This window comes from Trachypithecus francoisi, unplaced genomic scaffold (genome assembly GCF_009764315.1).
Source record: "Trachypithecus francoisi isolate TF-2019V2 unplaced genomic scaffold, Tfra_2.0 Contig00089, whole genome shotgun sequence".
NCBI lineage: Eukaryota > Metazoa > Chordata > Mammalia > Primates > Cercopithecidae > Trachypithecus > Trachypithecus francoisi.
The window spans coordinates 327,634-346,790 of record NW_022680470.1 but is presented as its reverse complement, the minus strand read 5'-3'; the positions used below and the strand labels follow the sequence as shown (position 1 = coordinate 346,790).

At 47.2% G+C, this 19,157-nt stretch overlaps 1 protein-coding gene across 1 annotated transcript in view; it reads left to right on the top strand.

Moving 5' to 3' along the window:
* Positions 1 to 4,712, top strand: part of NIPA1 (NIPA magnesium transporter 1) — a 29,672-nt gene extending 24,960 nt beyond the window's left edge. Inside the window, exon 5 of the mRNA XM_033226125.1 lies at positions 2,968 to 4,712. Coding sequence (XP_033082016.1) covers positions 2,968 to 3,479 — 512 coding nt within the window. The 3' untranslated portion in view covers positions 3,480 to 4,712. The remainder of the gene's footprint in view (positions 1 to 2,967) is intronic.
* The last annotated feature ends 14,445 nt before the right edge of the window (positions 4,713 to 19,157 follow it).

Genomic DNA, 19,157 nt, shown 5'->3' with positions numbered 1-19,157 from the left:
TTCTCTGGGCACATGCGTCAGTGGGCTGCGCTCGCAGGCTGGCCCTCTGCCCTCACCCTCCTTCCTGATCCTCACGCGCTGGGGGGAGCCTCCATGGCCTGGCATTCCTTCGGGTTCTCTTCTGTGACCTTGTGCATGGGCGCCTTCCCTTCCCACAGTGGCTCCCCTTGGGCCACCCTCCCAAGTCTGACTGCCACCCGCCCCTCCCCACATGCCTTTCCTGGTGTGCCCGCTCTGTCTCTACCTCAGCACTTCACTCCCTCCAGCATGAAGCTCTGTGAGGACAAAGACCTGGCATCTCTTAAACGTTTAGATTCCTCATATAGCCCTGTTTATATATATATATATATATTTTTTTTTTTGAGACAGAGTCTCGCTCTTTCGCCCAGGCTGGAGTCCAGTGGCCAGATCTCAGCTCAGTGCAAGCTCTGCCTCCCGGATTTACGCCATTCTCCTGCCTCAGCCTCCCGAGTAGCTGGGACTACAGGCATCTGCCACCTCGCCTGGCTAGTTTTTTTGTATTTTTTAGTAGAGACGGGGTTTCACCGGGTTAGCCAGGATGGTCTCGATCTCCTGACTTCATGATCCGCCCATCTCGGCCTCCCAAAGTGCTGGGATTACAGGCTTGAGCCACCGCGCCCGGCCTATATATTTTTTGACCTAATTTCTTTTGTTTTTTTGAGACAGAGTTTCACTCTGTCACCCAGGCTGGAGTGCAGTGGTGCGATCTGCGCTCACTGCAAGCTCTGCCACCTGGGTTCACGCTGTTCTCCTGCCTCAGCCTCCCGAGTAGCTGGGACTACAGGCACCCGCCACTGCGCCCAGCTAATTTTTTTTTTGTATTTTTAGTAGACCCGGGGTTTCATCGTGTTAGCCAGGATGGTCTTGATCTCCTGACCTTGTGATCCACCCGTCTCGGCCTCCCAAAGTGCTGGGATTACAGGCGTGAGCCACTGTGCCCGTTCTCTTTTCTTTTTTTTTTTTTTTTTGAATGCATTGAAAACTACTCTCTGCATGATTACAACAGACTTAAAGTAGAGATTTCACTGTAAGTAGACTACCCCGTGTTGCTTACCAACAAGTTTAGGCAGGTGCCAGCACAAAACTGCCTCCACATCAGTTTGCTGGTTTTCTTGTCCAGCAAGTGTGGATGTCCACACCCTATTTTGCATGTTCACACCCTGGTTTGCTTGCCACACTCGCTAGTTTTCTTGTCCACACTCGCTGGTTTGCATGTCCACACTCGCTGGTTTGCATGTCCACACCCTGGTTTGCATGTTCACACCCTGGTTTGCATGTCCACACTCACTGGTTTTCTTGTCCACACTTGTTGGTTTGCATAGCCAGCAGTTCCCAGCCCTCTCAGGTCCATTTGTGATCTTGGAATGGGTTTCATGGAAAACACAACCTCCTTATACACACAATTTCAAACCGTCAATTTAATGCCTCACTGTAATATAAAGGAGAAATACCGGGACGATACTTTAAAGCAAAACATCCATTTCAATGCGTAAATGCTCAGGTCCCCCTACAAGAGAAGACCTGTTGAAGCTGGCCGGCCCCACACCTTGTGAGGAGTGGTTGAGAATCTGGTAGCTGCAGATGTAGACTGACGGGGGTGTCGTGTTACTGACTTGGACACTTGAGGTCTTACCATCAACAAAATGGTCCTCAGATGGAGCATAACTCTTAATCAAGCTTTGAGCAAAGAAAGAACAATCCACCCTCAATTTACATGGAAGTGGCATTTCTGAAAAATTCAGCATATATTAAATCCATGCAAAAATTACTTTGTTTCATACATAAAATTAGTTTCTAGGCTCTGATTATTATAAGTATGTTTTTCAGTTACAAGTCCAAGGAGACATGCAGAAGTTGTGAGGAGAACGGGATGATTTTGATGGGAGTGGGGGTTGCCATCTGCACATGCCTCTGCCCACTGGGTGCAGCCCCCAGTCATTGAAAAACCCGCAAACGCCCCCACAGCTTGGAGTCCTCCCTCCTGTCCCCAGCCTTACCCCACCCCCTGGATTTCCAGGTGCTTTCTGGAAACCTTGGAGCATCTCCATTGACTTGCATTGTTAAGAGAATGGTTCTAGGCTGGGCGTGGTGGCTCACGCCTGTAATCCCAGCACTTTGGGAGGCCGAGGACGGCGGATCACGTAAGATCAGGAGTTCGAGACCAGCCTGGCCAACATGGTGAAACCCTGTCTCTACTGAAAATATGATAGCCAGGCGTGGCGCCAGGTGCCTGTGATCCCAGCTATTCTGGAGGCTGAGGCAGGAGAATCGCTTGAACCTGGGAGGCAGATGTTGCAGTGAGCAGAGATCATGCTATTTCACTCCAGCCTGGACAACAAAGAGCAAAACTCCGTCTCAAAAAAAACAAAACAAACAACAAAAAAATGGAGAATGGTTCTGATAGAGAACCATGTAAACATTTAGGGGCTGTAAATGGTTTTTGTTTTTTTTTGAGACGGACTCTTGCTCTGTCGCCCAGGCTGGAGTGCAGTGGTGCGATCTCAGCTCACTGCAACTCTGCCTCGCGGGTTCAAGCGATTCTCCTGCCTCAGCGTCCTGAGTAGCTGGGATTACTGGCGCCCACCACCATGCCCAGCTAGTTTTTCATATTTTTAGTAAAGAACAGGGTTTCACTGTGTTACCCAGGATAGTCTCGATCTCCTGACCTCCTGATCTGCCTGCCTCTGCCTCCCAAAGTGCTGGGATTACAGGTGTGAGCCACCGCGCCTGGCTATAAATGTTTTAACAGTGAAAGTGATGGGAATAATGTTGTGGAATGAAATCAGTGGATCTGGTAAATTCAAGCCGGAGCCCACATGCCCCCCAGGGCTGTGCCGCAGTAGAGGCGGGTGGCGGGTGGGGGCACGGGTGCTGCCCCAGTCTACCTCCTGGGTTGCGGCTGCTAGGCGGCGGCTGCCAGGTGACCATGTGCCGTCTGTGTTCCAGTGTTTGTGGGCTACCTGTGCATCGTGCTGCTTATGCTGCTGCTGCTCATCTTCTGGATCGCGCCGGCCCATGGGCCCACCAACATCATGGTCTACATCAGCATCTGCTCCTTGCTGGGCAGTTTCACCGTGCCTTCCACCAAGGGCATCGGGCTGGCGGCCCAAGACATCTTGCATAACAACCCGTCCAGCCAGAGAGCCCTCTGCCTGTGCCTGGTGCTCCTGGCCGTGCTCGGCTGCAGCATCATCGTCCAGTTCAGGTACATCAACAAGGCGCTGGAGTGCTTCGACTCCTCGGTATTCGGGGCCATCTACTACGTCGTGTTTACCACGCTGGTCCTGCTGGCCTCGGCCATCCTCTTCCGGGAGTGGAGCAACGTGGGCCTGGTGGACTTCTTGGGGATGGCCTGTGGATTCACGACCGTCTCGGTCGGGATTGTCCTTATACAGGTGTTCAAAGAGTTCAATTTCAACCTTGGGGAGATGAACAAATCTAATATGAAAACAGACTAGATTGCAACAGGGGCTTGGATGCTTCGAGGAACAGGCATTGGAGGTGGTTTCTGGCCCTGATTGGATGTGAAGTAGAAGAGGTCCTCGATCATGGTGTTAGAGTTGACTGGATAGTAACAGGTGGTCTGGTGGACAGTGGGGAGCATGGCTCAGCACCAGAGCAGAGGCCCAGCCAGCCCTCTGCAGCCCAAAGGTGCCCAGCGGTTGCCTGGCACCATCTCTCTCTGATGAGACGAATCTCATTTTCATTTCCATTAACCTGGAAGCTTTCATGAATATTCTCTTCTTTTAAAACATTTTAACATTATTTAAACAGAAAAAGATGGGCTCTTTCTGGTTAGTTGTTATAGGATAGCAGAGATATTTTTACTTAGACTACTTTGGAAATGAGAGATTGTTGTCTTGAACTCTGGCACTGTACAGTGAATGTGTCTGTAGTTGTATTGGTTTGCATTAAGCATGTATAACATTCGAGTATGTCATCTAAATAAGAGGCCTATACATTGAATTGTTTTTAATCCTCTGACCAGTTGACTCTTCGACCCCCACCCCCACCCAAGACATTTTAATAGTAAATAGAGAGAGAGAGAAGAGTTAATGAACATGGTGGAGAGTTCCACTGGCAGGATGACTTTTCAATAGCTCAAATCAATTTCAGTGCCTTTATCACTTGAATTATTAACTTAATTTAACTATGACTGTGTGTATGTTCTTAGATTAGAATAATGTAACTTCCTTGAGTATGCTTTAATATTTCAATATTCAAGTTATAAATGTATAAGGCAGTTAGAAATAATACAGTCACGTGTCACTTAATGACAGGGAAACATTCTGAGAAATGCATTGTAAGGTGACTTTATTGTGTGAACATCATGGAGTGCACTTACACAAACCTAGATGGGCCACCTGTTACCCACCCAGGCCAATGGCACAGCCTGTTGCTCCTGGGCTGCACTCCTGTACAGCATGTGACTGCACTGGATACTGCAGGCAATTGTAACACAGTGGTGAGTATTTGTGTTTCCAAACACACGAAGGGTACAGTAAAACTGCGGTATTATCATCCTATGGGACCACCGACGTGTAAGTGGTGTGTCTTTGACAGAAACATGGCTACGTGGTGCATGACTGTATATTCATTGGAAGATAGTCAAGACTAAAGACGCATTAGAGCAAATGGACCCACTTAACATGTGATTATTGTCCAATTAAAGACAGTTGATTTAAGTAGCATGAGGTATTATTTGTATTCAATCTATGTACCTGGGATCCAGTATCAAATAGATCCACATTCTTTATCAGCAAGCATTTATGGCCACTCAGAAGAAATAAATTAGGTAACTTGATAATAAGGCTAAGTGGGAGAAAACCTGTTCAACAGTTCATAAATCAAGTACCCTGTCACACAGGAACAGGTTAAAGGACACAATTGAGATTAGGCTAGTTTCTACAGACTGCAACACACAGTTTTCAAAAGAATTTCTAACAAAAAGCCAATGGATGTAGCCGTCTCCTTGTTTGCAAGGGCAGAGCGTCCTGGAGTTCCTTATCTAACCTTTCATTTTATGTCTTAATTGCAAAAGAGCCATTAATTATGCCAGTATTTGAATCAAAGAGGTCATTCTCTGTAATGTTCCCATCCATGTGTTCCAAATGGGAGCAAAGCATGAAGTGATGCAAATATTTCACCACGATATCATGTCCTTCATGGCCAGTGTTTTATCTCAGTAGGGGACTATGCCAAGTTGAACGATGGGGTTGGGTCAAGTGGATTAGGTGAAGTAAAACATAAAATTTAATAATACCCAATTAAAGTTCCTCAGTAAGGAAAAATGTGTTTTTTTTTTTTTTTTTTTGAGGCGGAGTCTCGCTCTGTCGCCCAGGCTGGAGTGCAGTGGCCGGATCTCGGCTCACTGCAAGCTCCGCCTCCCGGGTTCACGCCATTCTCCTGCCTCAGCCTCCCGAGTAGCTGGGACTACAGGCGCCCGCCACCTCGCCCGGCTAGTTTTTTGTATTTTTTTTTTTTTTAGTAGAGACAGGGTTCACCATGTTAGCCAGGATGGTCTCGATCTCCTGACCTCGTGATCCGCCCATCTCGGCCTCCCAAAGTGCTGGGATTACAGGCTTGAGCCACCGCGCCCAGCCAAAAATGTGTTTTTGTAGGCAAAAAGAACATTTGAAGTCTCAAGGAATAGCTCCTAAAGTGTTGAGTGAAGAGGCTAAATAAAATGAGACTAGTTTAATATATAGAGAAAAATCCTTTATGAATTAAAAACATGCGTGATGACCATGGGTTGTCAGTGATTTGTGAACTAAGCAGCAACAAAATTATTTTTAAAAATTGTAAATCCTCTCTTAATGGATGTTTAGCAAATGCTCAAAGTCCATTAGCAGGTTTTGTTTTTTATCATCAGTACTTTTAGGAACTTTCTGAAAATGTAATGTAGCAGTATCGATATACTTTTAGGCTTAAAAAATAGTTTCCTAGGTAAGGAGTGTGAGATATTCAAAGAATACATGTGGCTAACAAGTTCACATGTCACATGGAAATTATCACGTTTGTGTTGCTACAGCTTTCATGTGAAATTTAGTTTAAATGCAGCTGTTGGTGTACCTTAGTATAATTTTAATCCACAATTACACCATTGATACTGAGAGGTGATAGCCGATGATCTACTCTATAACTTTCTTTTTTTTTTTTTTTTTGAGATGGAGTCTCGCTCTGTCGCCCAGGCTGGAGTGCAGTGGCCGGATCTCAGCTCACTGCAAGCTCCGCCTCCCGGGTCTACGCCATTCTCCTGCCTCAGCCTCCCGAGTAGCTGGGACTACAGGCACCCGCCACCTCGCCCGGCTAGTTTTTTGTATTTTTTAGTAGAGACGGGGTTTCACCATGTTAGCCAAGATGGTCTCGATCTTCTGACCTCATGATCCGCCCGTCTCGGCCTCCCAAAGTGCTGGGATTACAGGCTTGAGCCACCGCGCCCAGCCTGCTCTATAACTTTCTTAGAGTGAAACAAAATCTCAAAGTATTAATAGCTCTTTTCCCCTTGAAGGTGACTGGTCCTGGGACAGTTAGAATCTTTCAGGTTTACCTCTGTTCAGCAGATACTTCAGTAGGATACACAGCTTTTCTTCCAGTGAAACAAAGTTCATATCATCCATTGTTTTTCAAGCACGTGACACTAGCCTCAAAGTAAATGACATGACCTGTGGTTGAACAGTCTAATTTTCAAATTTAATATAGAGCATATAACTTCTGATTTAATAGTATTTATTTTAAAAATGTATGTTTTCATCATTCATTTAGAAATGAAAAAAAAAAAAAAGCCCCCAAGTGAGAACTTTGGGGGAGGGCCTAGAACATGGATCGGTCTCTTAGTGGTCTTTGCAAAAGCAAATGTACTTGAAATATTTTCATTATTATACTATTCTTTGGGGGAAAAAAAGATGCTTACTGTATACTTGTTTTCAGGCATCCTCTAAAATCAAAGATTTTGATCACAGTATGCAGATTTCCTCTTGATAGATACTTAAGTAGACCATTTCTCGCCTCTTCTTGGGCAATGCCTTGTTTTCTCCTCTGAATATTTGCGTTTGAAGAGATTGCTTCCTGTTCTGCTCATTGATCAAAGGTAGGGCCATTTAAGGATTCTAACCCTAACCCAGCACCACAGAGCCCCCCCCCCCCCCCCCCCCCCCGCATCTTCCCGGTGGCAGGAGGAGGCCATCTCTCTGGAGAAGGGGCTGCGGAGGACAGTCCTTCCCCTGCCGCGTGGAGCAAGGCCCTGCCCATGCTGGGGACTCTGGGGAGGAACCCAGTGTTCTGGTGGCTCAGCCCTCATTGCAGTGTTTCCTGTTAGAATGTTAGTGGAATCTACTTTGCAGCTCTTTGTTCAGCAATAAGGAAAACTCTTTCAATCCCTGCTCTTCAAGCCGGTTTGCTCCACCCAGTTGTCTTTCCAGAAGTTCATCCCAGCAGGAATATGTTGGCGTTTGCTCTTCTTTGGGCTTCACATCTGTTTTCTGATAGAAATGAGCACCGTTCACTTGTGCAGTCGCCTTGCGTTCCTTCTTCCTAGACGACTCAGCTCTTTGTAAATGTTGTGCTCCACTTCCAGGGGCCAGTTCTAGACGTTGGAGATGCAGTGTCTCCCAGGTGTGCAGGGACACCTGGTCCTTGGAAACAGGTGTGATGGGCACAGGCTGCTGCCTTCTGTCTGGTCGGGAGATTTTCCTCGTTTTCAGCTGCTCCGCTAACCCAGAAGAGGGAGAGGGTGTTCCCGTGGTGCCCAGAGCCCCTCCCGTCGCACCGCTCTGAGGCCTGCTGGATCCTGACTTAGGCTTCCTGCCACCTAGCAGGAAACTAGAAGGAGAACATTTCAGTGTCAGGTCTGTTCCCGACGGCATGGATTAGCTTCTGTGCTCTGAAGTTGTCCTTTTCATGGTGTCGGACACCAAGCAGGTTGTTCGCCCATCAGGCAGGATTGGATGGAGTCTTGGTGTTTTGCCTACTCAGGGACCAAAAACGTGTCATGGACTCCTTAACAGTGACCTTCCTCCCAAGGACATATCCGTGTTCATTTTTCATCAGTTTTACTCATATTCATAGGTAGATTCTGTTAATGTGAGTTGGAAAGAAAAGACCAATTTGCACACCAGTCACACACAAGACAGTTTTTCATATAAAATACCTCAATTTTTTGTATTCCTCATTTCCACCTCACAGTTGTACTGGTGATGAATTGTAAGGGTCTGTCCTTTAGCTTATAGGTGATGTTTCACATCTGGCCAGATTCTTATACCTCCATTGTATACTTGAAAAGGTTCAGAATTACAGGAACAGCGATGAGAATTTGGCCCACTGTCACTACGCATTTGTTTTCATACACATTCCTCACATGCAAGAAAATAATTATATTTTAAGAAAATGTAACTTTGTTACATTAAAATATGTTGTCTAGTAAAAAGTTGGGATTCAGTAGAACCAGGATCATGTGCATAAACGTCTATTTCACATGTACCCAAAGCGTTAAAAAGCAGCGTCCAGGGCCCAGAGCAGGAGCCAGGAAGGAGGGTGTTTCTTCTTTTCTGTGTTTTTCCCTAAATTGTGCAAACATAGGTGAGTCTCTTAACCTTTCTGTGCCTCAGTTTTTCTACCTCTCAAGGGGTGGGCTGGTTCTCCAAATTGTTTCTAAAACACCGGCACTTTCAGCAGCGTTCTGGTGGCCTGAGCTGAGAGCACCGTGTTCAGAAGTGCCCGGGAGTGGCACAGCGGAATCCGCTTTCACGGACCATGGAGTCCGCTCAGGACCGTGCTGTGGAACACACAGCCTCACGTGCTGAGAAAGCAAAGGAAGCGCTGGGTGTCAAGTTTGCATGATTCCATGAAGCTTTAGTTTTCCTTTTTTTGTTTTAAAAGAAAGGGTTTTATATGTTCTATTGTAAAATATGGAAATTAAACAGGGACTTAAGAAAGCCGCACAGAAAGATCACCTTCCGATGGTGTGATGGGCTCCTGACATTTGGCCGCGGTCTGTATTCTGAAAAAGATTTAATGGCCTGTGAAACACATGGATTCTGTTACACTGGATTTGGAATAAATGATGCTGAACTTCCTGCTTCCAAGCAGCTCAACCCTGATGCTGAACTGACACCAGGCGAATGTCAGGGCTCCCAAACCACTAGTGCCAAAGGGTCATGTTGAAAAGTTCAGAATATTTATTTGTCAGAATATAATAATTGCCCCCCACCTTAGTATTTTTGCACTTTACAAAAATTTAGATATTGTTTTTCAGTGGCTTGAGTGTTTTGCCTATTCAAAGGATAACTGATTTTCTTGAAAAATGGAATATAGTCATGAAAGAGAGGAAGATAATTTTTAAAAAAGTCAAATGTTGATTGGTTGTGTAAAAGTTTTGTCATATAAATGTATTGGGGAGCTTCCAGTTAGCATACATAGACACATGTGTCCATGGCTAAGACCTGCTTATATTTTGCTTTATAGATGTAGTCATAGCATGTTGTTAATTGCCTCATGTAAATAAAAAGGCTATTAAGTTTTCCAGTAATATTTATTAATCTGTATGTGTTTTAAAATAAAATAACTTATTTCTAGCTGAACATTTGTTGATTTTTTTTTTCCCTTTACTTGAAATTCTCATGTAGTCTCAGGTTCCAGGTCATCCCAGTTCCTCACATTTTTCCTGTCCTCTTCTTAGAAATGTGTAGCCTAGGGTGGATGCAGTGGCTCATGACTGTAATCCCAGCACTTTGGGAGGCCGAGACGGGCGGATTGCGAGGTCAGGAGATCGAGACCATCCTGGCTAACACGGTGAAACCCCGTCTCTACTAAAAATACAAAAAAACTAGCCGGGCGAGGTGGCGGGCGCCTGTAGTCCCAGCTACCTGGGAGGCTGAGGCAGGAGAATGGCGTGAACCCGGGAGGCGGAGCTTGCAGTGAGCTGAGATCCGGCCACAGCACTCCAGCCTGGGTGACAGAGCAAGACTCCGTCTCAAAAAAAAAAAAAAAAAAAGAAATGTGTAGCCTAGGGTGGATGCAGTGGCTCATGACTGTAATCCCAGCACTTTGAGGGACCGAGGTGGGTGGATCACTTGAGGCCAGGAGTTTGAGACCAACCTGCTCAACATGGTAAAACCCCATCTCTACTAAAAAATACAAAAATTAGCCAGGCATGGTGGTAGACGCCTGTAGTGCCAGCTACTCAGTAGGCTGAAGCAGAAGGATCACTTGAACTTGGGAGGTAGAGGTTGCAGTGAGCCGAGATCACAGCACTGCACTTCCGCCTGGATAACAGAGTGAGACTCCATCTCAGAAAAAAAAAAACCCAGAAATGACTAGCCTCTAGATCTCTGTAACAATGTAGAAAATGTCTACCTGTGGCCAGGTGCGGTGGCTCACGTCTGTAATCCCAGCACTTTGGGAGGCCGAGGCGGGCGGATCACCTGAGGTTGGGAGTTCGAGAATAGCCTGACCAACATGGAGAAACCTCGTCTCGGCTAAAAATACAAAATTAGCCGGGGGTGGTGGTACATGCCTGTAATCCCAGTTACTCGGAAGGCTGAGGCAGGAGAGAGGCAGAGGTTGCAGTGAGCTGAGATCGCACCAGTGCACTCCAGCCTGGGCAACAAGAGCAAAACTCCATCTCAAAAAAACAAAAACAAAAACAAAACAGGCCAAGTGGGTGGCTCACGCCTATAATCCCAGCACTTTGGGCGGCTGAGGCGGGCAGATCACAAGGTCAGGAGTCTGAGACCAGCCTGGCCAACACGGTGAACCCCCCCGTCTCTACTAAAAATACAAAACTTGGTGTGGTGGTGTGTGCCTATAATCCCAGCTACTCTGGAGGCTGAAGCAGGAGAATCACTTAAACCCGGGAGGTGGAGGTTGCAGAGAGCCGAGATCGCACCACTGCACTCTAGCCTGGACGACAGGACCGAAACTCCGTCTTGGAAAAAAAAAAGAAAACGTCTACCCCCCTACCTTTGGGAGCAAATCCATGATGTGTGCAGAAATTCCCTATCCTGCGACTATCTGTTGATCCAATGAAGTGATAGTATTGAATAAAACCAGCTGTATTTTAATATGTTAATAACTTTGACATGTTTTTGAGTTGTATAACATTATTTTACATTTTTAGCCCATAGAAAACGAGACAATCATAACACATTTTCATACTTCAAGCATCATTAGAAATCTTGTTGCTAGTCTTTAGTGTCCTACAATTTTCTTTGTTGATCTTTTTTTTTGTTTTTTTTTTTAAGAGACAGGGTCTCGCCGGGCGCGGTGGCTCAAGCTTGTAATCCCAGCACTTTGGGAGGCCGAGACGGGCAGATCACGAGGTCAGGAGATCGAGACCATCTGGCTAACACGGTGAAACCCGTCTACTAAAATATACAAAAATTAGCCGGGCGAGATGGCGGGTGCCTGTAGTCCCAGCTACTCGGAGGCTGAGGCGAGAGAATGCGTAAACCCGGGAGGCGGAGCTTGCAGTGAGCTGAGTGCCACTGCACTCCAGCTGGGCGACAGAGCGAGATCCGTCTCAAAAAAAAAAAAAAAAAAAGAGACAGGGTCTCACTCCCTCAGTCATAGCTCACTGCAGCCTCGAACTCCTGGGCTCAAGTGACCCTCCAGCGTCAGCCTCCCTAGTAGCTAGGACTACAGGCTGTGCCTGCACACCTGGGTAATTTTTTAATTTGTTTGTAGAGACAGGATCTAGTTATGTTGCTCACGCTGGTGTCCTATAAGTTATTTTATCAAATGAGAAAAAATGAGTAAGATTTTTTTCTTAGTCTCTATCCCAAAAGATTTAATTATTCACATTTTCATCAAAGTGTACTTATAAAGAAATCCAAGAATAAACGTTTTATGAAATCACCAAACGCATCTATGGATAATTCTTTCCAGATAGATTTTTGGGGCTGTGAAGTGTATTAATGCCAAATTCTGCCGTCATTGAACAAAAGCTTGGGTTGGTTGGTTACTACTATAGAGTAGCTTGTGCTAGCTGCTAGCCAAGCCTTCCCTGCCAGGCACTTGTCCTGGAATTCCTGTGTTGCTTCGTTACGTCCGTCCCATCCATCTGATGACCCTCCGTTTTGACATTGTCAGCATGTTTGTTGTAGTATTCGTCACACTTACTTGTTCACCATTAGGTTGAACCTCACATGATAGTTTTAAAAAGGTTCTTAGGCAGGGCAGGGTGGCTCATGCCTGTAATCCCAGCACTTTAGGAGGCTGAGGTGGGTGGATCACAAGGTCAGGAGTTCAAGATCAGCCTGGCCAACATGGTGAAACCCCGTCTCTACTAAAAATACAAAAATTAGCTGAGCGTGGTGGCAGGGGCCTGTGGTTCCAGCTATGCAGGAGGCTGAGGCAGAAGAATCGCTTGAACCCGGGAGGTGGAGGTTGCAGTGAGCCGAGATTGTGTCACTGCACTTCAGCCTGGGTGACAGGGTGAGACTCTGTCTCAAAAAAAATAAAATAAAAATAAAAAGATTTTTAGTTGGAGAGGTGAGGCACAGACAAGAAACAGATATGAAAGATCTAGGTACCTTGGCGGCCAGGCACGGTGGCTCAGGCCTGTAATCCCAGCACTTTGGATCACCTGAGGTCGGGGGTTCAAGACCAGCCTGGCCAACATGGAGAAACCCCGTCTCTATTAAAAATAAATAATTAGCTGGGCGTGGTGGCGCACGCCTGTAATCCCAGCTATTCCGGAGGTTGAGGCAGGAGAATCGCTTGAACGCGGGAGGCGGAGGTTGCAGTGAGCCGAGATCGCGACATTGCACTCCAGCCTGGGCAAAAAGAGCAAAACTCGGCCGGGCGCGGTGGCTTAAGCCTATAATCCCAGCACTTTGGGAGGCCGAGGCGGGCGGATCACGAGGTCAGGAGATCGAGACCCTCCTGGCTAACACGGTGAAACCCCGTCTCTACTAAAAATACAAAAAACTAGCCGGGCGTGGTGGCGGGCGCCTGTAGTCCCAGCTACTCGGAGGCTGAGGCGGGAGAATGGCTGGAACCCGGGAGGCGGAGCTTGCAGTGAGCCGAGATCGCGCCACTGCCCTCCAGCCTGGGCGACACAGTGAGACTCCGTCTCAAAAAAAAAAAAAAGAGCAAAACTCCATCTAAAAAAAAAAAAAAAGATCTAGGAACCTCTCTGTTACCAGTTCAAAGAGGACAGGATTCATTCCGGCCCAGGACATGAGAAAGAGTTAGCAGTGGAACTGATGGTGGCGGGCAGGAGAGTGGTGGTGCGGACAGTGTAACAAACACAGTGAGTCTGTAAAAATCACTGAGAGGATGGAGCAGAGGGTGGAGAGAAGGTCAGCCCAGGTTGCTCATCTGTAACACTGAATCTGTTTTATTTTTGACAAAGACTTTTGGGGGATCCCAGCATCTTCTCCTTCCCTTAATCTGGCATACTTACTGTGTTAGTTTTTTCTTACGGCTCCTCACAAGTTACATACCTTGTAGCTTTAAACAGCACACACGTATCACCTTATGGTTCTGGAGGTTAGAAGTTCCACCCAGGCTTTACTGGGCTAAATCAAGGTGCAGACAGGATTACGTCTGTCTGGAGGCTCCTGGGGAGAGCCTCCTCTCTGCTCTTTTGGTTTCCACAGGCCGCCTTTATATCGTGCCTCGTGGCTCCTTCCTCCATCTTTGAAGCCAGCAATGTCACCTCTCTTTTACCACTCGTCCATCACCATAGCTTACTCTCTGACTCTGACCCTCCTGTCACCCTCTTGGAAGGACCTTCATGACTGCTTTGGGCCCACATGGACAATCCAGGGTCAGCTCCCTCTCAAGATCCTCCGTCACATCTGCAGAGCCCCTTTTGCCATGTCAGGTGGCACAGTCACAGGTTTCAACGGTGAGGACGTGGATATCTTTGGGCCATTCTGCTGACCACGTCCACTTACCATTTTACCAAGTGAGGCAGTTCATAAAAGCCAACTCCTGGCTTTTAATCACTGTCCTACTGTTCTACCTCAATTCACCTTGAGTTATTCCTATATTTTTTCAGAAAGTTTCTCCCTGCTTATCCCCAACAAATGTTTTGGAAAATGCCTTACTACATTTGTAGGTCATGGATGGCCGTGAATAAACTAAATAATAGTAACTGAAAAGTTTTTATGTAATACAAATGCTTTAAAATGACAGGGAAAGCCACTATTCATTTTGGAAGGACAAAGGGCAATTTTAGTGATAGGGGTTGAGGTAAAGAAAAAATGATCATCTGCTGTGCTGTTCTGATGCTTCTGTTGTAACAAAACCAAAACATGCAAGAGTAATTGGGGAAAAATGTATATATAAGAAAACTATGGCCGGGCGCGGTGGCTCAAGCCTGTAATCCCAGCACTTTGGGAGGCTGAGACGGGTCAGGAGGTCAGGAGATCGAGACCATCCTGGCTAACATGGTGAAACCCCGTCTCTACTAAAAATACAAAAAACTAGCCGGACGAGGTGGCGGGCGCCTCTAGTCCCAGCTACTCGGAGGCTGAGGCAGGAGAATGGCATAAACCCGGGAGGCGGAGCTTGCAGTGAGCTGAGATCCGGCCACTGCACTCCAGCCCGGGTGACAGAGCGACACTCCGTCTCAAAAAAAAAAAAAAAAAAAAAAAAAAACTATTTGATTTCCTAATACATGATTTTTTAAAATCCTGTTTTAAAGCTGTTGAAATCTTGTCATTGTTACAGAAGAATAGGCCAGACTTCTTGCTTCTGTAAAAATGACAAGATTTCAACAGCTTTATTGGGATATAATTGACATATAATAAACTGCACATATATAAAATGTATGATTTGGTAAGTTTTGACAAGTGTCTTTTGATGAAAACAGCCAGAAACAAAACACTGAACATCCCCATCACACCAAAGTTTCTTTTTGACCCACTGTAATCCCTTCACCCTCCTTGCCTCCTCTCCTCCTAGGGACCCATTCATCTGCTTTCTGTCACTATACATTAGCTTCCATTTACTAGGCTTTTATATAAATGTCATTGTTGAGTACACACTGTTTTTTTGGTCTGCTTGTTTCACTTACATAATTATTTTGAGACTTAGTTATGTTAAGGCATGTATCAGCAGTTCATTCCCCGGCCTTTTTTTATTTTTTATTTTTTGAGGCTTTTTTTTTTTTTGAGACGGAGTCTTGCTCTGTCCCCAGGCTGGAGTGCAGTGGTGCCATCTCTGCTCACTGCAAGCTCCACCTCCCGGGTTCACACCATTCTCCTGCCTCAGCCTCCCTAGTAGCTGGGACCACAGGCGCCCACCACCACGCCTGGCTAATTTTTTGGTTTTTTAGTAGAGACGGAGTTTCACCGTGTTAGCCAGGATGGTCTCGATCTCCTGACCACGTGATCTGCCTGCCTCGACCTCCCAAAGTGCTGGGATTACAGGCGTGAGCCACCGTGCCCGGCCTACAAGTATTTTTATGGATACGTATCTGTTGAGTGAATACTTGGAACTGCCAGGTCATATGGTCGGTGTATGTTTAACTTTTTAGGAAACTGTCAACCAATTTTCCAAGGAAATGGTACCATTTTACAATTCTACCAGCAGTGTATGAGAAGGAGTTAAGAGTTTTAAAACTTTAGTATCTCATGGCGACTGCTTGAACACTCAGAGTATACAAGATGTACAACATCATGGGCTGGAGAAGTGATGTGGGCATGTCAGAAGCCTGCAGCATATTAGCAAGGTATATATGTACTTATAAAGACAATGCACTGTACAGTGTGGGAGGAGGTGTCCGGAGGGAGGTCCAGATAATGACAGAAAGCTGATTAGATGAGGCGGAACTCCAGCTGGCAGAAAGGAGCGACAAGCAAATTCATTCGTTAGGTTAAATTAACATATCGACAACTAAGCATTCCTGAAACCACTACTTCATTACTCATCTGCCTCCTAGAGCAGCAGTCCCCAACCCTTTTGGCACCAAGGACTGGTTTCATAGAAGAGAATTTTTCCACAGACGTGGTGCGGGGTGGGGAGGATGTTTTCGGGATGAAAGTGTCCTCAGATCATCAGGCACTATTCAGATTCTCATAAGGAGTGCGCAACCTAGATCCCTCCCAAACACAGCTCCCAATACTCCTGTGAGAATCTGATGCTGCCACTGACCTGATGGGAGGAGGAGCCCTGGTGGCAGTGTGGACGCTGGGGAGAGACTGTAAACACACATGAAGCTTCACTTGCTTGCCCGCCTTTCACTTCCTATTGTGGCCCGGTTCCTAACAGGCCCGGTTCCATACTGGTCTGCTGCCCAGGGGGTTGGGGACCTCTGTCCTAGAGGTGTTTGTTGACATCTGTATCAGTTAGTTATTGCAACATTTCAGTCTACCCCAAAATAAGTGAATAAGACAATAATAATTTATTCTTCCTCATGTGTTTATGGGATAATGGAACACTTTTGCTGACTTGCCCCACCTTGGCTCAGTGGGTGGTCTCAATGCTGGTCAGCCAGCATTTAGCCAGGTGGCTTTGCTTCTTGCTTTGCCCCATGTGGTCCCCTCCTCCAGCAGGCCAGTCCAGGCATCATAATTTTGGCTGGAACTGCTACATTTTCTTGGGCAAAGCCAGTCCCAAGGTCAGTGCAGATTCAGGAAATAGATTGGAGCTGTAAAGTCCCTGCAAAATGTGCGGGAAATTGGAGTCATTTTTCATCAATCTACCACATTGCCTGAGACCAACTTGTCAAGCATCTTTCAATATTCAGTGTAATTCCTTATCTGACAGTGTCATCTAGCCAAAACATGGCTGAGACCACAGAAAGTAACAGATCCTCTGAGCCCGTTCTAAGATGCAAGCAATGGGTCCTCTGAGCCAGTTTTGAGATGATTGCTAGGCTCACGGCAGATTAAAAGCTTTAAAATTAGAAGCTGCATAGTGACCTAGACCAAAACCAGAGCGGTCAGGGGCTGGGTATACAGTCTAGAACACAACAGTCCAATAGCATTAGAGCCTGAAAAGGACAAATGATATCTGGGGTTTTGTTTCAATAAGCGCATAATTCATTTTACAAAGACCCTCACCTGAAAAGGTTTGAATTTCTTTCTTTCTTTTTTTTTTTTTTGAGACAAAGTCTGGCTCTGTCGTCCAGGCGGGAGGGCAGTGGCGTGATCTCAGCTCACTGCAACCTCCGCCTCCCGGGTTCCCGCCATTCTCCTGCCTCGGCCTCTCGAGTAGCTGGGACTACAGGCGCCGCCACCACGCCTGGCTAGTTTTTTGTATTTTTCGTAGAGACGGGGTTTCACCGTGTTAGCCAGGATGGTCTCGATCTCCTGACCTCGTGATCCACCCTCCTCAGCCTCCCAAAGTGCTGGGATTACAGGCGTGTGCCACCGTGCCTGGTTTTTTTTGTTTTTTTTTTTGAGACAGTTTCGCTTTTGTTGCCCAGGCTGGAGTGTAATGGTGGATCTCAGCTCACCACAACCTCCGCCTCCCAGGTTCAATCAATTCTCCTGCCTCAGTCTCCCAAGTAGCTGGGATTATAGGCATGCGCCACCACTCCTGGCTAGTTTTTTATTTTTAGTAGAGATGGGGTTTCATCCATGTTGGTCAGGCTGGTCTTGAACTCCCAACCTCAGGTGATCTGCCTGCCTCCGCCTCTCAAAGTGCTGAGATTAGAGGCGTGAGCCACTGTGCCTGGCTTGAATTTCATATAATAGTGCTTTTGTGCCTAGTCACAACCTGGAACAACATTCCTAAGGGACGTCTACACCTGCAACCAAGGAATCATTGATTTACTAGGAGGCCTCACTCTGGCTACTCTTTGCTTCTTACCAATGAGCTCTGTCTTTGACTACTTCTGAAAACACGTTGGTGGGTCCCACGGAATTTCTCCTTTCAAGGAGGAGCCAAGGCAAGATAGCCTAACAGTTGGTTTCCTATGCGTCTCATGAGAAATAAATCCCCACTTTGGGAGGCTGAGGCGGGTGGATCACGAGGTCAAGCGATCGAGACCATCCTGACCAACCATGGTGAAACCCTGTATCTACTAAAAATACGAAAATTGGACGGGGGTGGTGGCTCACGCCTGTAATCCCAGCACTTTGGGAGGCCGGGTTGGGTGGTTCACGAGGTCAGGAGTTTGAAACCAGCCTGACCAACATGGTGAAACCCTGTCTCCATTAAAAATACAAAAATTAGCTGGGCGTGTTGGCGGGCGCCTGTAGTCCCAGCTGCTAGGGAGGCTGAGGCTGGAGAATCGCTTGCACCGGGGAGTCGGAGGTTGCAGTGAGCCAAGATCGTGCCACTGCACTCCAGTCTGGTGACAGAACGAGACTCCATCTCAAAATCAATCAATCAATCAGTCAATTAATCTACTCTCAGTGTCTCGAGGCGGGCTTTCACCAAACCTCAACCTCGCATCTATTCCGGGATCCGGACAGTAAGGAAGCGCCCAGAGGCGGTCGAAGTACCGCTGCTATTTCGGCCCCGCCCCGTCCCGCCCCCAGCTTTGGATCCACCCTTTCCCCACCTCTTGCCCTCTTTAGAGCACCGTTCCCCTATGGCATCGCCCGGGGACACCAGTTAGATGCAGCTTCACACTGTGACTGTGCCTGGGAACTCTCATTTTATTTTATGTATTTATTTTTGAGAGGGAGTCTCGCTCTGTCGCCCAGGCTGGAGTGCAGTGGCGTGATCTCGGCTCACTGCAACCTCCGCCTCCCGGGTTCAAGCGATTCTCCTGCCTCAGCCCCTGGAGTAGCTGGGATTACAGGCGCGCACCAACGCCCAGCTAATTTTTGTATTTTTAATGGAGACAGGGTTTCACCATGTTGGTCAGGCTAGTTTCAAACTCCTGACCTCGTGAACCACCCAACTCGGCCTCCCAAAGTGCTGGGATTACAGGCGTGAGCCACGGCGCCCGGCCCAGAATCCTCGTTTTAAATAAGCGCCACGCCGGACTTTGATTTTGAACTCCTGATCGGCCAACGCCACCTAGCAGAATACTTTACTGCTTACTACCCTTTCACCCTCGTCCCTCGCCAGGTCCCGCCTCGCCGCCGTCCCCGCCCCTGCACGCTACGCGCCCCGCCCTCCGCGCTCAGCGGACCGGGGCCTTGTAAAGGAAGCGGAACGCGGCGGGAGAGAGCACCGGGGGCGGGGTGTCTGTCTTGTGGCACTGCGCGTGCGCGCGCGGTCTCTTG